Here is a 21,987-nt window from a genome sequence, read left to right as displayed (position 1 = left end):
GAGAAAAAAAAATTAGGTCCAGTTTCCCCTACTTTTTAATATATAAAGCCTAAATTCATTCGTGTGTGTACATACATACAGAAAACAACAAGGCTAGGAGCAAATTTCTGACTATTCTTGAGGTATTTTGCAAACAAAGCAATAAACTGTCCTGACATGCCACTATAATTTTCAAAGGAACAGTAAAGAATTTATTTTTCAAAAATTCATTTTACTACTGTTTCCTTAAACTAAGAAATCATTTTCCTACTGTAAAATACATTACAGTTAGGAAAACCACTGTACTTAAAAGCCTGTGTAATCCATGTATTACTGTCAAGTTAAACAGTTGATCAATACTAAAAGCAATACAGGTAAAAAAAGAAAATGATACAATTGAGTAAGAAAATTCTTAAATCCTGGGACCTAAGATAACTCCATCTACAACATATTTGTTAGTGGTTTCTCCATTAGTAGAATTATTATTATAATTCCTCTGGAATGATGTCTGAGAATGAGAGAGGCATCCAGATAATGCCAACAATGGCCATAAGGTCAAACTCTAGTGTTGAATCTTCAGGACAATATTTGATCGCAAGGAAGGACTTACGGAAACCCTAAGGGGGAAATTACTCATATGGGGTATCCGCTTCCCTCTTCTCTAGATAAGGCAGGTTATGACTACCCACTTATCCCAGGAGACGGAAAAACAAGATAAGAGAGGAGGATAAGTACAAAACAGAGACAGCTAATTGCCTCTTTCTTTTTTAGGTAGTCTATATCTATTGGTCCTCTTATTATGTGAAGGGGCAGCTGCCTCTTACAAACAAACCTATGATTTCTTAGAATATTATCTTTATTTTAAGACTATTTAGATACAGACATATTAAATTCAAGACAAATATCCACTTCAGATTTAAATCTACTACTAAGCTCATATTCTTTTTTTTTTTAAGATTTTATTTTCTTTTCCTTTTTCTCCCAAAGCCCCCGGTACATAGTTGTGTATTTTTCAGTTGTGCATGTGGGATGCGGTCTCAGCATGGTTTGATGAGCGGTGCCATGTCTGTGCCCAGGATTCGACCTGGTGAAATCCTGGGCCGTCAAAGCAGAGTGCGGGAACTTAAACACTCCGCCATGGGGCCGGCCCCTAAGCTCATATTCTAAGGACACAATCTCAAAATAACAAATCTCAAAGGCTAATTTAAGAGAAAGATGGAAAAATACTGCTTAAAGTGTGTTAGAAACTCATTCCTTTTCAAAAAGTCTTAGAATAAATTTTTAAGAATGTCATATGAACAGTTTATGTAAGGAAAAGACTATCTAAACCTTTGTCACACACATACAAAAGAAAAATTCCTTTAAAGTCCTTTGAAATACTTCACAAGAGCATATGAATTAAAGAAAAAATTATAAAGGTTATCTTCTCAAATACTAATTGGATTCCTATTTTAAAAAAGTATGTTAATAAATACAAAGTTCCACTAAAAACTCAAATGTTTCTATTTCATTAAGCTATAATGCAATAAAACACAAAGGAAGAAGACATAAGAGACAAAATTTTGCCTTATAGTTATTATCCGGTCTCCTGTCTTGTCTTTCTGCTTATCAATATCTATGTGTGCACCAGTGAACTCCCGAATAGCATTAATGTTACAGCCTCCTCTTCCAATCACTCTAGATATCACAGTTGATGGAACAGATACTTTCTTTGACCTGTTTAAAAAGTTGCAAAGATACATCATTAGCATCAGTGGTTGTGATTAAAATAAAAGAGAAAGTATTACTAAAATACGTTTCTGTAAATACACAATAGATCATTGTTGAATAATCCTTTTCCAGCTAGTCTCAGCCCAGGTGATAAAAGGCAACGAGGAGTTACAGAAAAGAAAGAGAGAAAGAGAGAGAGAGAAAGAGAAAGAGAGGAAAAGATAAAGCTTTACCATAGCTTCTCATCTCATTACCAAACACCGTTAGCTTTTTTGACTTTCATTCTTCATTAATACCTGTAAAGCACATATCATATGTAGACATGCACTGGGTTAATGCAAATACTAACAGTAAATAAGACAGACATGGGTTCCTACCCACACATATTGACTATGCAGACACCAAGGAAGAAAACTACAACATCATGCCATGAATGCTCTAAGAAAGGTACCGTAAAGACACATTGGTTGGGACATCTGATCTAGCCCAAAGATTCAAGAAAGGCTTCTGTGGGTGCCTCTGGGTGTTTGACTCATAATCTTCTTTTTATTCTCTAATATGTAACTGAAAAGATGATCTTAAAAATTCATTGTTTTCCTGCATTCTTCTAGAGGCATTAAATGATTAGCCACAAATATGGAAACCTACTAAAGGATGTTCAGCATTGTGAGGAAGGAGAAAATACCCACCAGAATTTCAAAAAAAACCAAACTGATCTAACACTTGCAAAATTACATTACAATTTTAAACATTCAGATTCAGGAACGGAAGACACAAATTTCTGACAAGTCTAAATTAAAGAATACTTCTAAAAGAAATACAGTATAACTCTCAATAAAGAGAATGAGTCAATTACGCTTTAATGAACAAGTAAGTTATTTATTTAGAATGGTAGGTTAAACATTAAAATAAAATGCATTTTTTAAAGGTAAGGTATGACCCATGCCCTTTAATATATATATCTAAGTTACCTGATAATTCCTTTTTCCCTAAAGGGTATAATAATCAGTCAGTGATCATTATTTTCAAATTAGTTAAGAATTTCTTTGTATATCACAATATAAAATGCATGCAGAAAAACTGAATTACTTTACTCATGTATGGAGAGTACTGTGATGTCTGATTTCAATTAGTCCAATAGAGTGTGTGTATGTGAATGAGTTAAGAGTGTGTGTGTGTGTGAGACAGAGACAAAGATAAAGATAAAGACAGAAATAGGGGTAAGGAGGTGGCTTTGGTCCAAAATAAGAAACAAAATGTACAGTGCATTTTGAAATTAATAGTAATAAGTTTGGTTCATTACAGCTCTTGTTTCAAATAATCAAGAGCTTAATTTTTTTTTGAGGAAGATGGGCTCTGAGTTAACATCTGTGCCAATCTTCCTCTATTTTATGTGGGATGCCACAACAGACTGGCTTGATGAATGGTGCTAAGTCTGCGCCCAGGGTCTGAACTTGTGAACCCTGGGCTGCTGAAGTGGAGTGTGTGAACTTAACCACTATGCTACCTGGCTGACCTCAAAAGTTTAATTTTTTTGTAAAATTTCTGGAAAGTTCTTTAAAAGAAGTTATCAAAGATTTATAATAGATCACATTCTTTCTGGGTTTGTGGTATTTTACCACCTTTTAGTTTCTGAATACTGTTTCACTTTTTGACACTCATTACTTAAAAAATCCCAAGCAAGGGGCCGGCCCAGTGGCGTAGTGGTTAAGTTTGCGTACTCAGCTTCAGCCACCTGTGGTTCATAGGTTCGGATCCCAGGTGTGGACCTACACACTGCTCATCAAGCCATGCTGTGGCAGCATCCCACATACAAAATGGAGGAAGATGGGTAGTGATGTCAGCTCAGGGCTAATCTTTCTTAGTGAAACGATGAAGACTGGCAACGGATGTTAGCTCAGGGCCAATCTTCCTCACAAAACAACAACAAAAACAAAAACAAAACCACAAAAACAAAAACCACAAAATCCCAAGCAAAATATAACAAAATATTTTAGTCCTAAAATTCTTGAAATAAAGGTATCTTATGATTTAAAGATTAGAGTAGGTTAAAACCAATACTTATTCATTCTTCAAATATTTACAAGTAATGTAAGACATTAATGTCAAGTAGACATTACGTACTAGGCTCTAAGATTACAAAGCTGACAAGACATAATCTATCACCTTCAAGAGCTTAAATTGGTTCTCTACCAAATACCAACACCTATGGGGGTCAAGCAGATACTACAATTATCTAACTTTTTATGTAAAATCTCCCAATTTAAAAAGTATTAACATATAACTTTTATTTTCACCTAAAATAGGCTGTAGGCTGTCTCTATTGGCCAGATTCAGCCTTGGGACACTAGTTTGTCTGCAACCTTTGGAATAGCTGGAGGATTTTAACTGTAAGGTAAACCACACTTCACTGTGAAATACAGCACATAAAAAGAATGAGAAAAACAATCAAAGAAACACTCACCTTCTTACAACTTCTTTCCATCCTTCTTCTCTCTTTTGTCCACGTTTAGGACTTGCTACTGTTAACTTCCCATTTGGAGAGGAAAGGGGAGATGGACCAGATTTTGTGCAAGTGGACAGAGAGTTACTGGTCACTTCACTGATAGTCTCTGACAATCTTTAACAGAAGAAGGAAAAGTACATTAAATATAGAACGGATGTAGAATTTTTAAACGATAAAGGCCATCTATTATATAATTTTATTCTTTTTTATTTATTTTTAGACTAAATATGGTGAATAAATGAGGAACTTACTTTTCACTTTTCAATACTTAGCATAATATGAAGAGTGAATTTTTAAGATACTATCTCGTGATCATATTTAGCAGAGCTGAATCACAATAATAACCCCCAAGAAACCATAATCAGTATTTTTATGGGCTAAGTTTAACAACCAAAATGAAGAAAGTACATAGTAAAAATAATTTTCTTATTCATTAATACAAAATCTAAAAAATACCTTATTCTTCAATTCAAATGAAATTGTGCCTTCTTTAGCATAAAGACAAACCCTTATTTTGCCAGTTGTTAATTTGTTTGCTTTACTAAAAAATTCAGCAACAAAGCATCTCATAATGATAACATAAATTATAAAAATTGGAACTAACTTTATTGCAGCCTTGCCAGAAACAGATTTTCTCTCCTCCTTTGGAAATGTAACCAGAACAGATGGCTGCTTCTTGCTGGTCACAGTGGTAGTGACCACAGCAGGTGAATGATTGTCACTCTTTCGGCTGCTGTTGCTGTTACTACTTTCATCACTACAGCTGGAAATCCTCATGTTATCACTGTCTCCGCTCTCGCTGGTACTGCTGCTCTTGGACTCTCCGTTCACCTTCTCTGGCTGACTGTATGAGATCGGTAGTGGATCATCAAATATAATTTGAACATTTTCTGGATTAATTTTATTTTTCCTGTTTTTCCTCTTTGAACTGGTTGTAGTTATGGTATTATTTCTTTTACCATGGGAACCTGCCAAAGTTGTCCAGGTTGCAGATATACCTATGGTCGTAGTGGTTGTGGCACTTGGAGGCTCTGTCAAGACTTCAGGCTCATCTGTAAAAGAGCAATACTGAATTAATAAGTTCCAGGTGTTCTTACAATATATTTAGCTTTAAGCATTTGAAGAAAGATAAATACAGGAGTTACTTTGCTACTATCAGACATAAAGTCATCAGTCATTCCAGCATTCATTAGTAGTGATGTGAATATGATTGATTTATTCAGCTCTATGTACCTAAGTCCTAAACAACACATAGTAGGCAGTTTCAAGAAATACTTCTGGGTCAATTTGGGAAATATGAACACGTACTGTATATTACATATTATTATATATTATATAATTATTAAATTTCTTGGATGTAATAATGTTATTGTGGTTATGTAAAATAACGTTCTTTTCCCGGAAAACACATACTCAAGTATTTAGGGGTGCTTTTGTGTGATGCATACAGCTTATATGCAAACTGTTTTGAAAAAGAGAGAGGAAAAAAGATAAACAAAACAAGTGTGCAAAAATGTTATAATAATCTAGGTGACATACAGGTGTTCATCATACTAATTCTTAAACTTTTCTGTAGTTCAAAATTTTCAAAATAAAAGGCTAGAAGAGGGGGAAATGAACACATACACACTGCATACACATTCAGTAGTTTACTGGTAATGGTTCCTCCTCACAATATCCTCATCTCAAATAATCTTTCAGTTAGAACCTAGTTAAAAATAATTCCGGCATTTGAAAAAAATCTGAATATGGTCTGGATTGTAGATGATATTATGGAATTACTATTAATTTTTTCAGGTATTATAAATGGTATTGCAATATGTAAGCAAATGTCATTTTTAGGATATGTGTTTAAGTTTTTATAGGTACAATGTCAGGATGTCTGCAATCTACTTTCAGACAGCTTAGAAAAAATATGTATACATATTTAGAGAGAAAAAGATAAAGCAAATATGGTAAAATGCTTATTTTAAAAATCCAGGTGGAGAGCATTCACGTGTTCATTTTATCATTCTTTTAACTAGTCTGTAGGTTTGAAATTCTTCAAAATAAAAAGCTGGAGAAGAGATTCTGCAGAGATGGCAGCATACGAGGACTCTAACCTCACCTCCTCCCATGGACACAACAAATCTATAGCTGTCTGTGAAACAATTTCCTCTGAGATAGATCTGGAAAAAGGATAAAAAGAACCCCCATGACAAGGGACAACACTGACAGGGGTGGAAGAGGCAGAAATATACCTCTGCTGAGGAAAAATTCACATCCTAGCGGTGGCACTTCAAGGCCGAGAGCAATCTTAAAGGTACGAAGCTCTTCCCAGAGGTGCAGAGGGATCTGAGCAGGCGACCTATGCCACAATAAGCATGCCAACCTTTACATCCAGCACAACCGAGAAAACATCCCATAACACCTGGCTTTGCCGGCTTTGAAAACCAATGGGGAATACCTCCTGAACAATTATCGAACTTGAGAGAAAGAAAAACCCACACTTAAAAGGCCCATGCATAGATTCCCCTGATGAAGAAACCAACAGAGAGAGACAAGAAAACTGCACAGGCCATTAGTAAAAGAGGCTCACTTACTAAGCTCTGAGTGTATCTCAGAGAGGCAGGAGGCAACTATGCCCCCAGCAACTGAGACACTGGAGGCATCCATTATTGTGACCTAGTTCAGTTGTGCTGGCAGACACCAATGGATTCCTTCCTCTAGCTTGTTAGCATAGGGGTTTTCCCCGCCCACTAGAGCACCACATCAATCCAGCACAGCCAAGGTGGGTAGCCCATCCCAGAGACTGGCCTCACCTACCAGCTAGCCCATAGTGAACTTCTGGGCCCATACAGGCGGGGTGGGTGGGGCATGACAGCCATAGAAGATTGTGCTGCTGGCCATTTCAAACACGCACACAGGGGATCTAAGCACCTTCCAATGCCTGAAACAACTATGTGCTGCCAGACCTGGGACCAGCCTCACCCATCTGCATTCCTCAGAGAGCCAACCACAACACCACACTGTAGAGGGCCACATCAGAGCTGCATTACAGTAACTGTGAGTCCTGAGCCTAGCAACCAGCCACAATGGGGGTCTGACTCGCTTAACAGCAAAACAGCAGTAATTGCGTGCTATTAGACCATGGAGCCAGCCATACCATGGCTTGCCCCACCCAATAATAAGTGACCACAGCAACTGCACACAGCTGACCCTTACAACCAGCTGGCCTGGGGGCCAGCCTAGCCTACCCATGCACCTGCAGCAAAAGCAACCCCACCACAATAGAAGCGCACATGTAGCCCACACAGGGGACACTCCAGGAACATCTGGAACAGGTGATGAGAGGGAAGCACATTGCTGGGCCCCATAAGGCATCTCTTATATAAGGCCATATTTCCAAGATTGGGAGATGAAGCTGATCTACCTAACACACAGATGTAAGCACAAAGCAGCAGGCAAAACGAAGAGACAAAGGAATATGTTCCAAATAGGGGAACAGGACAAACCCTCAGGAAAAAAACTAAATGCAACAGAGATAAACAATCTACCTGATAAAGCGTATAAACAGTCATAGGGATGCTCATTGATCTTGGGAGAAGAACAGATATACACATTGAGAACTCTAACAAAGAATCGGAAAATATAAGAAAGAACCAATCAGAACTGAAGAATACAATCATGGAAATGAAAAATTCACTAGAGGGAATCAACAGCAGAGTGGATGACACAGAAGAATGGGGATCAGTGATCTGGATGAAAAAGAAGAAGAAATCACCCAAGCTGAATGGAAAAAAAAATTAAAAAGAACAAGGACAGTCTAAGGGACCTCTGGGACAACATCCAGTGTAGTAACATCTGTATTATAGGTGCCCCAGAAGGAGAAGAGAGAGACAAAGGGGCAGAGAACCAATATGAAGGAATAATAGCTGAGAATTTCCCTAACCAAGGAAACAGACATCCAGGTAGAGGAAGCACCGAGAGTACCAAACAAGATGAACCCAATCTTATATATAGAAAACTCTAAAAAGAATCCACCAAAAAACTATCAGAAATAATAAATGAATACAGTAAAGCTGCAGGGTACAAAATCAACATACAAAAATCAGTTGTGTTTCTATACACTAACAATGAAATACCACAAAGAGAAATTAAGAATACAATCCCATTTATAATCACAACAAAAAGAATAAAACACTAGGAATAAACTTAACCAAAGAGGTAAAAGACCTGTACACTGAAAAGCAGGAAGCACTGTTGAAAGAAATCAAAGACAAACAAATGGAAAGATATTCTATGCTCCTGGATTGGAAGAATTAACATAGTTAAAATGTCCATACTTCCTAAAGCAATCTACAGATTCAATGCAATACCTATCAAAGTCCCAACAACACTTTTCACAGAAATAGAACAAAGAATTCTAAAATTTATATGGAACAACAAAAGAAATCCTGAGAAAAAAGAACAAAGCTGGAGGTATTACACTCCCTGATTTCAAAATACACTACAAAGCTAAAGTAGTCAAAACAGCATGGTGGCATGAAAAAAGATACACAGATCAGTGGAATAGAATTGAGAGTCCAGAAATAAACCCACACATCTATGGACAGCTAATTTTCAACAAGGAACCTAAGAACATACAATGAAGAAAGGAAAGACTTCAATAAATGGTGTTGGGAAAACTGGACAGCCAGATGCAAAAGAATGAACGTAGACCGTTATCTTACACCACATACAAAAAGTAATTCAAAATGAATTAGACTTGAATGTAAGACCTAAAACCATAAAACTTCTAGAAGAAAACACAGGCAGCGTGCTCATTAACATCAGTCTTAGCAGTATCTTTTTGAAGACTATGTCTCACCAGTCAAGAGAAACAAAAGAAAAAAATAAACAAATGGGACTACATCAAACCAAAAATCTCCTGCAAGGCAAAGGAAACAATTAACAAAATGAAAACACAATCTAATAATTGGGAGAAGATATGTGCAAATCATATATCTGATAAGGAGTTAATATCCAACATATATAAAGAACTCATACAACTCAACAACAAAATGACAAACAGCCCAATTAAAAAATGGGCAAAGGATCTGAACAGATATTTTTCCAAAGAAGATATATACAGATGGCCAAAAGGCACATGAAAAGATGTTCAACATCTCTAATTATTAGCGAAATGCAAATCAAAACTGCAATGAGATATCACCTCACATCTGTCAGAATGGCTATAATTAACAAGACGAGAAATAATAAGTGTTGGAGAGGATGTGGAGAAAAGGGAACTCTCATACACTGCTGGTGGGAATGTAAACTGGTGCAGCCATTATGGAAAACAGTATGGAGATTCCTCAGAAAATTAAGAATAGAACTATCGTATGATCCAGCTATCCCACTTCTGGGTATTTATTCAAAGAACATGAAGACATTAAGTCAAAAAGATATTTGCACCCCTATGTTCATTGCAGCATTATTCACAATAGCCAAGACCTGGAAACAACCTAAGTGCCATCATGGATGAATAGATAAAGAAGATGTGGTTTATATACACAACATAATACTACTCAGCCATTAAAAAAATATGAAACCTTGCCATTTGTGACAACATGGATGGACCTTGACGGTATAATAATAAGCAAAGTCTGTCAGAGGGAGAAAGTCAAATACCATGATTTTACTCATAAATGGAAGATAAAAATAACAACCAAACATGTAGCTATAGAGACTAGACTGGTGGTTACCAGAGGGGAGGCGGGGAGGTAAGAAGGAGAAAGGGGTGATGGGGCACGTGTGTAAGGTAAGGGATGGTGATTAGCCTTTCAGTGGTGAACATGATGTGGTCTACACAGAAACTGAAATATAATGACGTACACCTGAAATTTACATAATGTTATAAACCAAATTTACCTCAATTAAAAAAAGAAAAGAAAAAGCTGGGGAGACGTCAATAAATGAAAACAGCATGTAAATACTTTAAGGGCTTATTAACTTAGTAATCTATTCTTACCTTAAGTTACTGATATTTAAGGAAATATAATTTTAAATAGAATGTATTACACGAAACAAATTAGCTGGTTGTTTAGAGAAAATACCTTCAACTTTATGCTTTTCTTTTTCTTGAGCAGCTTGGAGTTCAAAGTTCTCTTTATTTTTGGCTTCGATTTCTTCTAGTTTTCTTCTTTGTTCTTCCTTTTTCTTTCTTCTCTTCTCTTTTCTCTTTTCTCTTTTAGCAGCCAAAGCTAGCCTCCGGCTTTCTTCCCTTAACTGTTAAAGGATCAATAAAACAGAATTATAACACTGGAATTTACCTTGGAAAAAAGCTGTCACATAATGTCATTTTATCATAAGGGAACTAGGATACTATAAAATTCAGTCATCTAGCTCAATTCATTGTTTGATCAAGATCATACTAAAATCACTGTAAAGAGAAAATACTTTTAAATATCAAGATCAAGTTAACGATAAAAGACAATCTAATTTTAAAATGAGTGAACGGTAAAGAGATGCACAGCTTGATGATCACTAAAGAAATGGAAATCAAAGTAACAAGGTATTGGGCAGGCCTGGTGGTGCAATGGTTAAGTTCACATGGTCTGCTTCGGCGGCTAGGGGTTCACTGTTCGGATCCCAGGTGCGGACTTAGCACAGCTGGTCAAGCCATGCTGTGGCAGGTGTCCCATGTATAAAGTAGAGGAAGATGGGCATGGATGCTAGCGCAGGGCCAGTCTTCCTCAGCAAAAAGAGAGGAGGATTGGTGGCAGATGTTAGCTCTAGGCTAATCTTCCTCAAAAAAAAAAAGCAACAAGCTATCATGTTTCATTCATTAATTTGGCAAAATTAAAAAAGATATCATATCAGCAAAAGTTTGGGAAAATGAGTTCTTTCCTATACTGCTGTGGGTCTCGTACAAAAATTACAAACAGCTTATCCTAATAATTTACCCTAAAAACTGACTATCTCAAGTTAAAAACCTATAGGTTCAATAATTTCCATTGCAAAATTGATTATAATGGCAACAAATGGAAACACAGTAAATCCATCAATGGAGAGGGTGGATAAATTGATAATAGTATACATTTAGAATACCAGGCAGCCATTAAAAGTGTTATAAATACATACTTGAGAAAATGTTCACAATTTACATTTGTTAGGAGAAAAAAGGCACAATGCAGATCAATGATCCCATTTATAGGGGAAAAGAACCCCTTATGTGGGTCTATTTGTAGAAGCACACAAAAAAGGCTAAGCAGATACAAATCAAAGGCTTACTTGTGACTACCGCTAGAGAAGAGGACTGGAGGAGGGGTAGCAGGAAGCTAGTGACTTTCACTTTTACTCTGTATAACTGTACATTGTTTCTGTTTGTTAAAATAAATACGTATTACTTTCACAGTCAAAAAATTAATAAGTTTAAAAGTTCAATAACATCTCTTAAAGCTATTTTAACTACTAAATTTTCCTCTTTGGTTCACAGAAAAGTGGAAAAACCATCTTCAAACACTTCTGTTTGCATGTCCTCCAGAGTCAAGCTGATAAGCTAAATCAGACTTACTTTTCATCAGAAAAAGTCTGACTTCATTTTTTGTCTTTTGCTTTTGCTAGACACTTCTGCCTTTTCAAATTATCCCTTTTAGGTGTCTGAAAGGTTATGCCCACCTTGAAAGCTTTTACACCTGGGGCAATGCACCATAATTAAATTCTCCTGGGTGAGAGATCTTTTGTTCCTGAAAAGGGAATAGTTAAGAATAATCTGTAGAATGCTGATACTTTCTCAGAAAGATGGAATTCAGGCAAGAATACAAATGGAAGTTGAAGATCTAGAAATTGTCTGCATAACACCCAGTAGAAATTTTTGCTGGTCCTCCAGAAGCATACAAGCTCCAGTATGAAGATCAGGAAAGGAGGAACTTTTGACCTTTCAGGACTGGGAAGAAAACAGTAATTGGTGAGCTTCACTTCCTAGTTCGCCACAAGGGAGGAAGAGTACTATCTGATTGATGAGTTTGAAAGAAGGAACTGAGCATGTGGGACTCAGCTTATTAAAGCCTGGCTTTAGTGGAACCAGCTGCCTGTCCTCATGAATCAGTGCTTGCTCTGCCTGAACTCCAGTGAAGGAGGCTGGTGGAGTTCTGTCTAGCACTGACTTTGATGGAATGAGGCAGAGAGAGTGTGGAAGTGAGGATGAAGGGTGTGCCAGAAAAACATTTCAAAGCAACTGTGGCTATGGACACACATTAAGTCTCTGTAATTTAGAATTAGGAATAATAACACAAATTTTATCTCTATCATGTAGGTATGGACAGAAAAGCCTTGAGAAAGTTATAGGAAATAGCTTTTGGGGGGATCAGAGTAACAAGTGAAGTTTAAGACTTCTGGCTCAGCCAGGATGGGTTTCTGATTTTGCTAGATTTTTAAATTTGTTCAGTGGTAGGAGGTAATTGTGATTGGAGTTCAAGGGGGCGAAAGCTTTTTTAAAAATAGAAAAGTTTAAATCAGACAGCAGGCTTTCATCTAAACCCACCTGGCCTACGTGGTGTGTGGGTGGGGGTGACGTGCTAGGGCAAGTCTTAGTGTGTGGGTGTGGCTGGGTCTTAGGTATGCAATGCCTCAGGCCTTACAGATTTCAGTCAGTGGAGCCTGGCCCTTTGGCAACTGTAAGAGTCTGCATTATCAAATTTGAGTTCAGGTCCCCAAGGGCTAGGTATTTACTCTTATTTCTAAATGTTGAAGTTCTAAGGCTGGTGTCTTGATAATCTCAGAGATTTTATTAACCCTTTAGACTCACTAAAAAGTAGGGCACAAATTCAGAGGTCCTAAGGAAACTTTCTGGAGAAGAGATCTCACTCAGACTATGGCTGCAAAGGACCTATAACATATAACGCTCTTTAAAACTAAGCAGAATTAGACAAGATATATACAGATTTAAGAGGCAACATGAGTTTGCAGGCGGTAGTTGAAACTAGTGAGTTAAATGAGACCACCAAAGGGAAAAAGTTAATAACTATATATTTATGTGTGGGTGTATACATATTGAGAGAGGGGGAGAATGGGAGGGAACAGCCGATATTCAAAAGGAAGAGCAAATGATCCTTTAGGAAGGCATATTCAGGCAGAGGAAGACAGGTAGGAGACAACAGCTTCAATGTGAGAAGAGTTTCCTGAAGAAAGGCAAATCACCATTGGTAAGCATCAGTAAGAACTGAAAAGAGGTAACAGGATTTGGCAGTGAAGATGCCACTGATGATCTCTGCTGTAGGGGGGGAGCAGGCAAATGGTTCTGGGCTGAGGATTAAAAATTTAAAAGGTAGAGTCAACAAAACATAGATTATTCTCTTAAAATATTTGGAGAAGGAAACAAAATACTAAGTTTGAGATAAAGTTTCACAAGGATAGTTACCCTGATTAAGTTTTAGGCAGAGGGCAGGAGTTAATGAAACAGCAGATAAAGCAATATGGGGGAGGTGGTAATAAGTGATACAAGACCTTGAAGAAAACACATGAAAACAGAATAACTAAATCATGAAGATTCAAGTAAGTCTGGAGGTACAGGAAAACAGAGTTAGAAATTCAGTCTACGACCTATATTTTCTCACAAGGCACATGCCCAGATCTCATTTCACTTACTGGGGAACTGCTATATGTTTGTGGGTATATGTCGGGGAGGGTAGAGGCTTTAAAGAAAAGGGTCAAGTTGTAGAATAATTTTATTGTGGAATGAGAAAGGGCACTAACCCAACTGGTGATTTCTAATTGAGAGTTTAGGAAACAAAGTGACATTTGAGAGTTAAGCTTTTTAAGATGAGAATTTAAGGATTTAGGGAGAGGTGGTCCAGACTGAAGAAATACCATCTGCAAATTTGGTTATATGAAAGTAAATGAGATATGTGAGGAGTAGAAAACCATAGGAAGTGATGAGCCTGAAGAAGTAAGATAGGCGATCTTGAGTGCATGGAATTTCCCACGCAGACAATGAAGAGACTAAAGATTTTTGAGGAGGGACTAAGGCAATCCCACCTGTGTATCAGAAAACTATGGGAACTGTGGAAAAGTTACATTGGAACAGAGAAGGATTAAACTTGAAGGCAAAAGATGATAGAGAGAAAGATATTTATTTATATCGGGAGACTGTTAAGAAGCCTACTGTAGTACTTCAGGTGAGAAGTTGTAACTTAGAAAGGAGTGGATTGGGGCCAGCCCCGTGGCAGAGTGGTTAAGTTCGCACGTTCTGTTTTGGCAGCCCACGGCACGGACCTGGCACCGCTCGCGAGGCCATGCTGAGGCAGCGTCCCACATGCCACAACTAGAAGGACCCACAACTAAAAAAAGCATGCAACTATGTACCAGGGGGGCTTTGGGATGAAAAAGAAAAAGAAAAAAATCTTAAAAAAAAAAAAAAAAAAAGGAGTGAATGGGAGAGAAGGCTCGTCCAGAGACTGCCAAAGCTCAGTTAAAGGTGATGATGATGATACTGATCCAATCAATATGTAGAGGGTCTAATGTGTGCCAGGCACTGGATTAAATTAATTTACTACACTAACTCCTTTGATGCACGTAGGAAATGGTAAGCAAGGATAAGTGAGAAGCTGGAAGTGACATCAAGATTTCATTTCTGAATAATGAGTAGTGACATCAATAACAGAAAAAGAGATCAAAGAGTACTAGGGGAACAGAGGGGCAGGATCCAATGAAAATTCACTGATAACTTGCTATGTACTAAGCATGGTTCTAATCTCTTAAGACTCATCATCAGTAAATGGGACAAAATATCCCTGGCCCTCATGAAGCCTGCAAAGCTCACATTTAGTTAGGGGGGAGGCACACAGATGATAAACATAATAAATACATTATATAGTTTTTAAAAATGTGTTAAGTACAATGTAAAAACAGGAATACTAGAGCAAGGGGAAGAGAAGTGTGTATCTGGGAACAGGTAGGGGGGTTTGATTTTAAATAGGGTGATCACTATAAGCTTCATGAAGGTGAAGTTTAAGCAAACATCTAAAAGAGCTGAAGTAATTCAGGCAAAGAAGTATTACAGCCAGTACATAAGCTGCAAGTATGTTCAAGTAGGCATGGAATGTTCAAGTAGGCTACTGGGGCTGAGAATAGTAGAAAATGACTTTCAGAGAGTGTTATCAGGGAGCTTGATTACCTAGGGCCTGGCAGGGTGTTTTAAACACTTTATCTTTTACTCTGAGGGAAATTTAAATGATTTAAGAGGATCACCTTAAGTGCTAAATGGAGAACAGACTGCAGAGCAAGGAGAGAATCAGGGAGACTAGTTAAATAACTACTGTGGTAATAAACATAAGAGATGATATTAATGACTTGAACCAGAAGTGATGAAAAGCAATTAAGATTCCAGATATAGTTCCAAGGCAAAGGTAACAAGATAATCCAACACAATAGAGGATAGAAAGGAATCAAGGATGATTTCAAGGTTTTTAGCCTGAACAATTGCAAGACAGAGTTGAGGGGTCTGGGGTGGGCAAAGATAGGGAGTTCACATTTGGACACAAGTATGAGCTGTCTAATTAGGTTTCCAAATGGAGATGTTGACTAGCTATCTGGATATATGAGACTGGAGTTTAGGGAAGAGGTCTGGGCTAAAGATATAAATTTGGGATCAGCTGGTATAGATTTAAAGTTACGAAGCAGGATAAGATGACCAGTGGATAAAGAAGATCATGTAATGAGCTAAAGGGCTTCCAACTAAGAGAGGAGAAGAGAAGGAATATCCAGAGAGGTAGAAGAAAAACCAAGAGTGTGTAGTGTTATGGAGGCTAAGTGAACAGAGTATGTCAGGTGTTACTAGACTTAGTAAGATAAGGATAGAGCAGTAATCATTGGATTTAGCTACATGAAAGTCACTGGAGACCATAAAAGCAGGGTTTTGGTGGAGTTGTAAGAGAGAAGGCCTGGCAGGAATAGATTCAAGAAAAAGGAAGAATTGGACATAGCCAAAATAGACAAGGAGTTTTGCTGCAAACGAAAGCAAAGAAGTGGGCTTGTAGCTGAAAACTGGGGAGAAAGGGTTGGAGGAATCAAAAGGTTTTTTTAAGATTGGAGAAATAAGCTTGTATGATGATAAGAATGATCCAGGAGAGGAGGAAAAATGATATAAGAGGTAAAAAAAGACAATTGCTAAAACAATGTTTTTGAGTAAGGGAGACCAGATAGGATCTAGTTTAGAAATGGAGGGACTGGTTACAAAACGTTTATTTAGTAACTGGTAGGAAGAATATAGGTGCAAGGATTGGTGGGTGGGTAAATGGAGTAGGGAAAGTCTTTGACACTCTTCTTCTGATGCTTCAGTTTTCTCACTGATATAGGATGCAAGGGCATCAAGTGAGGGTGAAGGAGAGCAGGCACTTTAAGTCAGAGAATAAAGGAGAAAGGAATAGTGGTCAAGACGAGTGGGAGAATGAATTAAACTAGGGAAATATAGTCTAACTGCTGGAGAGCATTAAAGGGTTCACTGTTACACATTTAAAGCAAAATTAGTCACCAAGGTTGAATGTTTTTTCATGTGATACATTTAGTTACTAGGGTACAGGTGAGAATAAGGAGAAAGAGACTTTGAGTAAGAAAGAGTGAAGGATGGTATGATAAATGGATCTTACAATTTATTGGTAGGCAGGGCGTTGTCAGGATTCTAGGAGGCAGAATTGTAGAGGGAGTAAAGCTGAAAAGATAGGAGATGATAGAGAATGATATGTATAGAACCGAGATGGTGGGATGGGCATATTAAAAGCTTCAGTTAATGGGAAAAAAACCCAATTGAAAATATCTATTAGGAATATTTTTAAAAATATACCCTACAAAGCTACCTAAAAGGTTATGTTACAAAAGTTAACAAAGAAAAAGGTAGGAGAAGAAACAATAAGTAATAAAGTGGAGGGGTAAAACAAATATATCAAAAATGGAGAACAACAATATCTACTAAAGATTCTAACAGTCAACACAAGAACAAGCAATTAACTGCAAGAGGATTCCATAGTTTGATTGGATGAACTGCTCCAGAGTGGGGACTCTTTCATATAGCAAATGCTCAGTAAATAAATGTTTGCTGAATTATGATTAGGGAATCTGATCAATATAATGGGCAGTATTCTCAGCAGCAGTTTTTATAAAGCTATTAACCAAAACTGTCAAATTAAAAAGGCTGACCAAAGAAGCATTTTTATACAAGCAATCAGTGACCCATGCAGAACATCGACAGACCAGACAAGACCAGCTCTAATGATAGTCTTAAATCAGAACTGAGGGAGCCAGAACGTACCATGTCTCAAAAAAGAGTATTTTCCCAGATGTAAATCATAAGTGAAAAACAGTGAACCAAACCCTATCAGATCCCAATCTGATGATTTTTCAAATAGAAATACTGGGCTGCAGGTCAGGAGAGAAGAGCCTCCTCTATAATGCAGAATTCTATCTATGTACCATCCTCATTCAAAACTGTTTATAAAGTATCAGTCTATGCAGAAGAATCAATTTACATGTAATTAATTGATGATTATCTATCATCTTTGAGTTTTAATATTATGGAAAAATATGCAATGACACTTGAAAGAAGTTCCTTTTGATTTGCTTTAAATCTGACTTTTGAAAGCATTGAGCATCAAGGTTAAGAAATGCTGGCGAGAATTCAAAGAAATGACACTTGCTGATAGTAGTAGGAAAACATCACGGAAGTATCAAATTTAAAATATATTGACCCAAGTGAAGAAACTTACTCCATAAAAATAAAAGCACCAAAATATAAGGAAATATGTATAAGAATGTTTATTGCAACATTATCTGTAGTGACAAAAAACTCGAAACATACTTACTATGGAGTATATTCTGCAGTTATTTAAATCACTATCAATTGCCAATATCCATCAGTTATTGACAAGGGGGAAAAAGCAAGTATTAGAATGGTATGTTGACATGATTCTGCTTTTTAAAAAAGCACACCATCTCCATATGTGTGACTATTTATTTGTTCAACAAATATTTATTGAGTGCCTACAGCATGGAAAGCACCATTCTGTGGTGCATACATTCTAGTGGTAGAGAGAAACAAACAAGATAACTAAGTAAAATATAGTATTTAGAATGTTAGAAAGTGAAAATAAAGAAAGGAAATGTGTTTGTGAAACGCAGACTAAAATATGAGGCATCTGAAGGAAGATTCAAGGCAGAAGGCACAGTGAGAGCAAAAAGAAGATGGTCAGTATGAATGGAGCAAAGTGACCAAGAAAAAGTAATAAAAAAATAAGATCCGAGAAGTGTAAGGAGTAGTGTGGGTGGGCAGATCATGCAGGGTCTTAAAAGGCTTTATAGGTTAGTATAGAGGTGAGGACTTTAGTTACCTTATCAAGTTTTTAACTTTAGTTATCTTACAATGACAAAATAGGTTTTTCTTTAGTTATCTCTGAATGTTTCACAGTTTAGACTGAACACATGATTGTAATAAAGAAAACACAATGAAGTTGACTGAGAACAGACATCTTAATAGGATATTTCCTAAAAATTGCTTCCTGACTTTATAATTTACAGGTAGGGAGTAAATCTCTAAATGTATTTAATATAATGAATAAACATCAAAAGTATGAAAAAATTAAAGATTTTAAAAACAGATATCTACATCTTAGCTATAAAAAGGATGCTTTCTAGGTTTATAGAAATGCAAAAAGAAACAATATAATGAAATAACTATTACTTAGAGATCCTAACATTTAAAAATAGGAGAGCAATACAAAAACAGGATATTCTAATACTTTAAAAGAAAGAACTAAGAGGTAGGTTATGTTCAATTAAGGGAGAAGAAGGAACCAGGGAATTTAGAATAAAAAACTGGGTTCAAATCCTAGCCTAGCTCGGCAAGTTACTTAACTTCCCATAGATTCAGTTTTTCCATTTGTAATAGGAGAGTAATAATATTTTTACTGAGAAGACTAAAATAATATGTACTCTGTCATACAACTTGGCCCTATTATATTGCCTGGTATCTAGTAGGCATTAAATAAATATTAGGTGAAACTGAATATGAAGATAGGTCAAGTAATAGTTACAGTGATTTTATCTAATCTCAATGTGCTCATATTCTTTTAAAACTTCAAAATGGCCAAAAAAGCTACTTTTCAATTGACCAGAATCTAAACCACAAATTTTTTGAAAATGAAGAACCTCCAATATTAAATATATTTTCCAGAAAATAAGTGTATTTCACACTTAAATTAGAATAATATGTTCAGAATAATTCATATTTTCTTTATGCAAGATGACATATACAGCTTAACAAAGTCAGCAAGTACAATAAAAAAGAATGGACCTGACTCAAATCAAAAAGGTTATAATTATCATTGTGTATTCTTTATAAATGTAAACAGTACATGTTAAATTTTGTAACTCTTTTTTTGGTGAGGAAAACTGGCCCTGAGCTAACATCTGTGCCAATCTTCCTCTACTTTGTATGTGGGATGCCACCACAGCATGGCTTGATGAGTCGTGTGTAGGTCCGTGCCTGGGATCTGAACCTGCAAACTCTGGGCCAAGGAAGTGGAGCACACAAACTTAACCACTATGCCACTGGGCTGGGCCCAAATTTTATAACATTTTTAACCTTTTATAAAAGATGAAATACAGCAGAATATGTATTCCATAATATTCAATGCCAACCAATTCTTTTCCTGCTATCATTACTATTTCTATCACATTCTAGAGTGCAGAGTTATTGACAGGAAGGAGGAATAAAAGAAGGAGCTATGAGACGGTCCAAACTATAAGTTGTCTGGAGTATTTCACTCCCCATGAGAATAGATGGGAATGATGCTATAGTCTGTCTGAAAAAGAAAAGTACAAGAGAAATCATCCATTTAAAAAAATGTACTCATTAAACATTCCACCAAGTGGCTGTACTTCACTGGTTGGTTATGCCTTGGTAGTGCATTTGGTACTTCTGATAAATCTGTTGGCAACCAATTACAAGGTCTAGGATCAATGAAGTATAGATTTGGATGGGGATTAAGAGATCATTAGCTGAGATAAGTCTAAAATTGAGCATTAGAGGCTAGATTTTCTGACTTCCAGATTAATGCAATTCCTGTAATAAAATTTTGTTAATTCTGATTACAAAGAAAATTCTTTTAATATTTAAAATACTCAAAATTCTTTCCAGTATTTGAGACAAAATTGGAGAGAAAATTCCGATAATTTAAAGCAAAAGCAAACACAAAACAAAACAAAAACAAAAAACAACAGATTACAAAGTAGGGGGAAGAAAGCAGGAGGGAAAAAAGTAGGTATTTTTCATATGTAAAGGTTATCATTACCTTTTCCAAGTCTAACTCCTCTAATAAAATGCTGGCATTTTTGTTTGCTTCAGCAGCCTGTCTATCTTTGGCTTGTACTATTGATTCCATACAAAGATGACACTTCTTCAGCATCTCCTAAAATGAAAAATTAAGACTTTTTCAGCATTAAAAAAATACACATTCAGAGACAATTCTGAAAGGATCAAGATATTAATTAAGGCACTTGAAAGAACATAAGCAATAAAGATCAGTGGTAGGGCAACAAAGGATGCAAGTAAAAACAATTTAAACAGCATATTTTTAAAAATATACAAGCAAAGAGCCTCTACTGTTCTTCAAAATAATATTCATTTGACTGGTACTTTGGAAACTAAAATTATTTACTCCTATAATTTGAATATAAGTAATCGTATAGCAAACAGAATTGAAATAATTTGTCAGTTGGTTAATGGGCTAGAGGAAAAAGTCAATGTCAACAAACAAAATGGGTTTAAAAAATTTTAAAGTACTTAACTGGAAAGAACTGTTCTCAAATATTTAAGCTTTGTTGCTACAACTTCATGTGCAAGAATCACCCATTAAGAAATCACAGACACAGGTACTTTGACACTTTTCTCAGTGATTTCATTCTCACAACACACTTTTTGACAGGAAAGGGATATTTCCCTATTAAGACAAAAGCCTTATTTTTAATCTCTCTCTCATTTCCAAAAAAACCCAGTGGTATCCAGGAATGTTAACTGTCATAGAGGAATCTACAGGCAGGCAAGACAGTAAATTGGCTATGTTAAATAAAACCTATGGGGAAAAGCTGCTCACTGTCATGCAATAACTGCTGAGAAAATGTAACAGAAAGACATTTTTAGATATGTTGACCTCTTTGGATTTTCAGAGGCATGTCTTAGGATTTTATTCAAATATTAGCATAAATCCCAAATCAAAACGTCACCAGGGAAAGATCTTAAGTAGATCTCTAATAGGATCTTTTTGTATCTCCTCTACTTTTCCTGCAAAAATCCAAGCCAATTCATTCTTCAGCTGACAGTTACACAAAATTTTACATTATGCTGAAGACAAAGTTTTCTTGCCCATGATTAAAAGTACTATGTTCATTTTTTGTTTACGTATACAAAAAAAAATCCACTGGGCTTGTTCCTCTCAGAATAGACATCAGTCTGGATAAACAAACATACAGATTATAGCACTAATGGACAATAACAATCTTTGCTTTATATTGTTTAGTATTTACACAAAAATTAAATTAGCTCAAGAACTATTTAAAAGGATAAAGTAATTTTATCACAGAGACTGTTTTATTGCTTCATTAGGTAAGTAGATAATCTATAAATAGTATCCCTTAAATAACATATTTCATCCCCAAATACTAGATAAATGAAAATTGCTATATACAACACATTATTGCTCAAACTAAGACTTTTTTCTTAGCGTGGGATATATATGTATGAAACCAAATGGGATCCCTATCTCATATAGTGGGATGAATTT

The 21,987-nt window shown here is 36.2% G+C and overlaps 1 protein-coding gene across 7 annotated transcripts in view; it reads right to left on the bottom strand.

The window, feature by feature from the left end:
* Positions 1 to 21,987, bottom strand: part of ANKRD17 (ankyrin repeat domain 17) — a 161,865-nt gene that overhangs the window by 16,775 nt on the left and 123,103 nt on the right. For all 7 annotated transcript variants that reach the window (XM_046657012.1, XM_046657013.1, XM_046657017.1 and 4 more), the window contains 5 exons: positions 20,500 to 20,616; positions 10,273 to 10,444; positions 4,800 to 5,247; positions 4,154 to 4,309; positions 1,546 to 1,695 (listed from right to left, as the gene is read on the bottom strand). In XM_046657012.1, the coding sequence (XP_046512968.1) occupies positions 1,546 to 1,695; positions 4,154 to 4,309; positions 4,800 to 5,247; positions 10,273 to 10,444; positions 20,500 to 20,616 (1,043 nt within the window). The remainder of the gene's footprint in view (positions 1 to 1,545; positions 1,696 to 4,153; positions 4,310 to 4,799; positions 5,248 to 10,272; positions 10,445 to 20,499; positions 20,617 to 21,987) is intronic.

This window comes from Equus quagga, chromosome 3 (assembly GCF_021613505.1).
Source record: "Equus quagga isolate Etosha38 chromosome 3, UCLA_HA_Equagga_1.0, whole genome shotgun sequence".
Taxonomy (NCBI): Eukaryota; Metazoa; Chordata; class Mammalia; order Perissodactyla; family Equidae; genus Equus; species Equus quagga.
This window is presented reverse-complemented; position numbering and strand designations above follow the sequence as displayed.